Source organism: Sinocyclocheilus grahami, unplaced genomic scaffold (assembly GCF_001515645.1).
Source record: "Sinocyclocheilus grahami isolate Dianchi unplaced genomic scaffold, SAMN03320097.WGS_v1.1 scaffold7482.1, whole genome shotgun sequence".
NCBI classification, from domain to species: Eukaryota; Metazoa; Chordata; class Actinopteri; order Cypriniformes; family Cyprinidae; genus Sinocyclocheilus; species Sinocyclocheilus grahami.
In genome coordinates, this window is record NW_015511503.1 from 1,720 (window position 1) to 9,172 (window position 7,453).

At 37.0% G+C, this 7,453-nt stretch overlaps 1 protein-coding gene across 1 annotated transcript; it reads right to left on the minus strand.

The window, feature by feature from the left end:
- Window positions 1–290: 290 nt before the first annotated feature.
- LOC107577853 (talin-2-like) lies at window positions 291–6,408 on the minus strand. The gene is made up of 5 exons (XM_016263885.1): window positions 6,337–6,408; window positions 4,538–4,677; window positions 1,286–1,379; window positions 528–617; window positions 291–440 (listed from the first exon to the last, which is right to left on the minus strand). The coding sequence occupies exons 1-5, from the start codon at window positions 6,352–6,354 to the stop codon at window positions 291–293; spliced, it is 492 nt and encodes a 163-aa protein (XP_016119371.1). The 5' UTR covers window positions 6,355–6,408.
- Between the last annotated feature and the right edge of the window lie 1,045 nt (window positions 6,409–7,453).

A 7,453-nucleotide genomic window follows, 5' to 3' on the forward strand; every position in this document is an offset into this window, starting at 1 on the left:
ACCCACTGTATATATATATACACATACCTACACCTCAAGATATAATGTAACATTATATTATATCATATTATGATGGATCAAAACAAGCCCTATCCTACATTATTTCCCACCAACTATTCAGTTACCCTCAGAAATGTCACTTTACCAAAGCTAAATGTTTTGCAAACGTGTTTAAAAATTAAAAGTTAAAAGTTGTTAATTTAAATCAAATGATGTTGATAAAACTTAGCTATTGAATTTATAATTGCATTCCTGAAGCACAATGTTACAAGTGCATTGTGGGAGCAGCATCAGACACTATCAGGCTGAAAACTCGCCTGTCCCGCTGCCTCAGTCAGCCCACACAGCGCTTTGGATGCCACACCCACGCAATCCCCAAATGCTGGCACGTTTCCCGTCTTACAGTGCTGTGAGATTCCAGCCATGGATTCCCCGAGAACCTGTTCAGTCAGACGGCGAGATGTGTAAACATTTGGCACGAACAAGTTTCTTTAGAGAATTCTGGAATATTGTGATGGATTCTTTACCTTGGAATTCTCCATAACGCTCTCAATGCAGTCAAAATAAGAGAGATCGCTGACCGGCTCATTGGGATTGTCCAACATTCCTCGAACAGCCTGTGTGTATGTGGGAGAGGGAGAAGTTAATATCCTTTAAGATTTTGAACATGCCTGTTGAGATATTTCTAACTTACAGTATATCAAAGAATTTCAAGGCTCATAAATGTAATAAAAAACACACTACTCGGAAGATGAACAAGAAGCATTGTATGTGAGGATGAAACAGCCTATTTCAAAATGATTACTGGAGACACACACAGGTTTTGACAAATTATAATCATTCACAGACCCCAAATCATCATCGTTGGCTCTACTTGAGTACATGATTGACCTGTGGCTAAGGCCAAATATGATATAATGTTGATCTTATATGAGTAAGACAACCAGAGAAGACCTAACGAAACAAAGAGGCCCTCATCTTGCTTATTTCATACTGTTTGTCGAAATATATGTGAAATAATTCAAAACATACACACACACACATACACACACATATATACATATATATATATATGTTTTGTGTGTGTGTATACACACAAAAAACACACACATAAAAAAAACATAATATATTGTAATATTCATATTCATACATTTGTATTTTTATATGAAAAATTACTTTTGTTGACATTCATAGAAGTACAATATCATGATAATTTCATCAATAATAATCTCAAATATAAAATGTATAACACTTTGAGAGACTAAGTGTGTGTGTGTTCAAGTACCTCAAGTTCTCGTAGAGCATTGTCACACTCTTTTTGTCCTGGTGCCTGCTGGGTACACAGTGTGATGAGTTGATTAATGCTCTCTGTGACCGCTCTGAAACAGAAAATCACACACAGTCAGACTGACACAAAAAGCTCCGTTAAAGACTTCACATATCAAATCTATTTTTCACAAACTCATTGAGCTTTCAGTCCCTTCTAAACATAGGAAGCAAACACTAACATTGAGGTCTTAGAAATGTAGCAGAATCATGATAAAACTAGGTTTTGTTACACTCATATGAGCCAAGATGCAAGTAAGTGTATATGTGTGTTGGTATGTATGCGTGTCAGTCTACTCTCTCCTTCATTAAGGAAAGTAAATCAATCAATCTAGCTCTAAACCCTCAGGAGCAGCTGCTTTCCTGTGGTACCTGAGAGGATTCTGCAGCTTGCACGCACACACACACACACACACACACACTTTTTTTTCATCATGATAGGTACTTTCCACTGACTTCTATTGTTTTTATATTGAGCTAATAATATTTTATATCCCCTTATTCTGGCCCTAAATGTAACTCAAGCCCAAAACCATTCTCCTTTTTTAGATTTTCATTATGACATTATTTATTGTCTATTATGCTGTACTATTATGCTTGTGTGGGGCCGTTGGATGGAACACACACATCTGACACAAAATAACAAACACAGAAGCAAACTCAATAAAAACAAAACCACAAGCCCAAAAACACTCAGAAGAAAATCCAAATAACAAATAAATAAACAAATATACAAGCTAACCAAACACACACACACACAAACAAACACGTGTACTAGGGTTGTGACGGTGAGGAAATTTTCCCACCGGTTAATCGACGAGTGACAACACCGATAATACCGGCATCACCGTTGGGGTGTGTGTGGGGGTGGGGGGTGTTAGTTCGTTTGAGTTTCCCTCTTTTCTTTGCTTTCAAATGGCTTGTAAAAGTGGCATGCAAATTTTACTTTCACTTTCAAATTAGCGGCAAATGCCGCAATTCGGCATCAAGCAATTGTTTGTTTGAGTTTTCCCTCTTTTCCTCGGATTTCTTGGCTTTTCAAATAGCTTGAAAAAGCGCCTTGCGTGTTTTACTTTCATTTTCAAATGAGGGGCAATTCAGCATTGACTCAATTCAAGCAACAACAAGGTCAAACTCTGAACTTTTATTAACAAAACGAATAAAAATACATCATATAGGCCTATACCTAATAAAATAACAAATTACTTAGGCAACACAAAGTTTAAATAGGTATATAAAACCAGCAAACATTGTGGAACCAAATAAATATGAAACATAGAACGTTTATTAGCAAAACGAATAAGAAAGCTTGGAAGCACGGCATATACACCTTGATGTAAAATAAAATAAAAATACACAAAGTTTAAATAAAGTAATCAGCAAACACTGTGGAACCAAATAAATATGAAACATAGAACGTTTATTAGCAAAACGAATAAGAAAGCTTGGAAGCACGGCATATACAACTTGATGTAAAATAAAATAAAAATACACAAAGTTTAAATAAAGTAATCAGCAAACACTGTGGAACCAAATAAATAAGAAAAGAATGTTAAAAAAAAACTTCCTGTCAATAGGCTTTTCAAAATTTAAAATATTGCCAAACAGGCGCCTTTGCATTTCCTTTCTAAACAATCTTCTGCCATCGTCTTGTCTTTCTCACCTCACTCTTGTCAGTCAGCTCGACTCGCTCTCCTCTTGTGATAAATCAAATCTGACTCCTGCTCCGTGGTGTGCGATGGCGCGATGTCTGTCCTCTAACTGAACTAGGCTAAATGATTTTTGTTACTATAAAAAAATCTAAACGATGGTGGGGGCCGGTTCCGGGGTAGGCAAATGACGTAACCGGTGTTGCGGCTTAACACCGGTATAATCAAAAACACCGTCTATCGCAGCAAGCCTAGCGTGTACAAGCAAAAATACGCCCACACATAAACAAAACTTAAACACTAACAAACAAATCATGCACACTAGAGACAAAAGAATACTCACACAATAACAAACAAAACTCAAGCACAAAAAACACACTACAAACAAACATACACAATAACTAACAACTTAAACACTAACAAAACACACACACACACACACACACCAACAAAACTCTCTCTGACACACTAATAAACACAAACATACTCGCACAACAACAAACACAAACATGCCAGCACAATAACAAACAAAACTCAAACACTAACTAACAAACACACACACACACAAAAACATACACAATAACAAACAAAACTCACAAAAAACTCACATTAACAAACAAACCTACTCCTACAATGACAAACAAAATGCATATTAATACACAAAAATACTCACACTAACAGACAAAACACACTAACAAACAAAACTCACATAATAACAAAGACAAACATTCACACTAACAAACAAGCCATTTGCTCAAACACTCATACACTAACAAACATACACACATAAACACAAACACTTGCAAACTAACAAACAAAAAAACAGATAAACAAGCAAACCCACTCTCCAAACATGTTTGCTCGACCTAGTAATGTGTATTTATTTGTTTTCCTCAAGGGGATATTTGGTAGACAGAACATAGATAATTCAACAGAATTCTATTGTTTTAACACTTCATTTTAAGGATTAATTCTCACTATTAACTAGTTTATTAGCATGCATATTACTATCATACTGGCTGTTTATTAATACTTATAAAGCACAAATAAATGCCTTATTCTGCATGATCATATTTTAGATCCCTTAATCTGACCCCGCACCTAAACTTAACTACCGTACTAACTATTAATAAGCAGCAATTTACGAGTTTATTGAGGTAAAAGCTGTAGTTAATAGCTAGTTAATAGTGAGAATTGGTCCCCAAACTAAAGTGTGATTGTTTTTATATAGATAGTTAATAAATAATATAATCTAACCCTAATTCATACCCTAACAGAAAACTTTCTGCATTTTTACATAAAAGAAAAAAAAAGAAAAATACAAAACTTATTTACAGTGTTTAACAAATGAGGATGCCCCCAAAGGTTTTGTCAGATTTAGCTCACTTCTGGATACAAATGTCTCAAAATATGGTTAAGTAAGCATGTCCTCACACACTCATACACAGTTTCTGATTTTGCGAAAGCTCTTTTTTTTGTCGTTGGCCAGCAGGGTGACCTTAGGATGACTGGTTAATGATCACTAAACTCTCCCTAGACTGCCGAATGAAGCTCATTCCTACCGTGCCGCAGCTGCGAGGAGGTTCTTGGCGTTTGCCGCCCCTGGATCTACAGAGAGGGACTTGGCAGCCAATAGCAGCTTACTGGATGCCATAGAGATGTTCTTCAGGTTGCCAATCACCTGGATCTGGTCATCTTTGGACTATGGAAACAGAAGATGGCAGCTCAGCCTGCAGTCAAACGATGTTGTTCTTTAACTTTATTTCAGCAGAAAAATGTGCAGTGTTCTTTCAAAAGAGGTTATATTTTATGGTTACAAAATTTAAAGGGATAGTTATTCTGCCACAGAATAAAAACAAAGGTAATTTCAACTTTTTACTTCACACTTCTGACTTTTCTTCTTGCACGATGTAAACTTAGAATGGTGAGAAAAACAGTCTGCAAGATGTAAACTGCAACTTGCTTGTAATACTTTTCCATGCAATTATAAATTAATAAAATTTCAAACTGCAAAAAGAATGCAAAATATTATCATAAATGTGGTCCATACGGCTTACTTATGCAACATATTTCACGTCTTCTGTAGCCATATGACAGCTTTGTGTAAAGAACAGTGCTAAACAAGGCATTGCAGGCCTACTGAATTTTAATTATATGATACCACATAATTAATATTCATGAGCCAAGTTGATGTGTTTTTCTAATTTTGCCCTTAAAGAGCAAACTGTGGCTCTTATTTTACACATCATTTTGATGGGCACCTTAGTTTCACAGAGCTAGACTATCTGCTGATGGCTTCCGGCCTGTCCTGTCCTGCCAGATCTCTGTGTCTCACACTATCATCTTTTAATGGGTATGTCACGCTCCATCAACCCCGCTGCTCTCCTGCCTCTCCAAATTAATCAACAAAACATGCAGAACCAGAACATCATCAAAGATTTCATTAGGATGGAGCATCTTCATGCTCTCTGGAACGATTATGTGCCTGAGTGAATAAAATGAGAGGCACTAATTAACAAATGAATCAGAACTTCAAAATTTTCTATAGAGTTTTAGAAAATGTGACCGCCATTTTTTGGGGGGAGTGGGGGTAGTTGTTTAACTATTGTATACTACCTTTCAAAAGTTGATTTTATTTTTAAAGAAAATAATAGTCATTCAGCAAGGATGCATTAAATGATAAGAGTCTTTACTGTCACTTTTGAACGATGTTACAAAAAGTTTTATTTTAAATAAATGCTGCTCTTTTGAAGTTCAAATCAAAGAATTCTGAAAAAAGTATGCTTCTACAAATTATCAAGCAGCACAACTGTTTTCAACATTGATAATAATAAGAATTGTTTCTTGAGCAGCAAATCAGCATATTAGAATGATTTCTGAAGGATCATGTGACACTGAAGATTGGAATAATGATGCTGAAAATTCAGCTTTGCATCACAGGACTAAATTACATTTTAAAATATATTCAAATAGAAAACACTTATTTTAAACTGCAATAATATTTCACAATATTGCTCTTTTTACTGTATTTTTAAACAAATAAATGCAGCCTTGGTGAGTGAGTACATGAAAAATTTTCATTAGTGTTATTTCACTGAAAGCAAAATGTTGTGTAAAGCAACAAATTCACATTCAGAAAGAGCATATTTGATCAATATGCAGTTATGTAAGTGGGATTTTGAACCTAATATAGTTGTCTAACAAACCTGGCATTGTGTATTAAGAATATTGTTGGATTGACTTCCTCTTTGGATAAAAGCGTCTGCTAAATGCATAAATGTACATTGACCAATGAGATTTCTCTGTGGGTAAAGCACGTCATAAACCATCTCTCAGCTCTATGAGGGCACTAAAACTGTACCTGAGTGTGTCCGGCCATCTCAATGCCAGCATCTAAAAACTCATCAAAGTCTTGGCTGAACTTCCCGGAAGCCACAGCCAGCTGGCTATGCTCCTGAGAGCCATGTCCACATCCTTTTGTCCAGGTAAGCAGTTCACACAGTTATTGAGGGAGTGAGAGACAGCCTTCGCCACCTGAAAAACACCAACAAACACACACATTCCCACCAATAACTCTACAAAGGCCCAGAGAGATGCGGCGTGAATCTAAAATTCAAATCAGCCCCTCGGCACAACAGAGAAATCTGTGTCCCTAATTTATGCCACTGTCACATACATATGCCAAGCAATATGTTTGCATCCCAAAGGAACCTGTGCGAATCAGGAGGCACGCTGGCACCTTCCAGAAAAAAAGGTCATCGAGAAACAGAGAGACAATAGAAAATAGCTCCGTTTATTGGAGATAATTGCCAAGAGGGATCTGATGGGAGACTGATCTGGTTTTAACACAGTAGCTGAAGACGACAAAAACTATTCTGGCCTCAAATAAAGATGAATAAATACTATTTTTTTGGATAACTATGTAACCAAACTTCTACTTCAGCATCTACTTGTCACTGAATAAATGTTCTTGAAGATGGGTGGACATCTGTCTTAAATTGCATGTGGTTTAATGTGCGTTGTCCTACCTGTGCTAATCTCTGCTGGCTCTCGGCATCACCAGGGCACACTAGGGCTTGGTCGGCTTCGTGGATTAGCATGGCCGAGCCCTCCATCACGTGACAGGCGGAGTCCAGCATGGCCGCTGCAGCTTTAGGCTCCACGGTACTCGCTGCCACTCCCCTCGCAGCCTGGGCCAACGTCCTCAGAGCTTGAGCAGTTTCCCTTGCTGCCACACCTGCCGCAAACACACACACACACACACACACACACACACAAATACAGGCCAATTAATTGGACAATTTATGGCATTCTGAGGTTATATCTTTCACAGCGATCTACTGCTATAATCGGCAGACCGATTAATCAGCCGATATTTTCCATGTTGAGATTATATCTATTATAACGATCTACCGATTTAACAGTCAAATCAGTTAATCAGATGATATTTGGCATTCTGAGGTTATATCTATCACAGT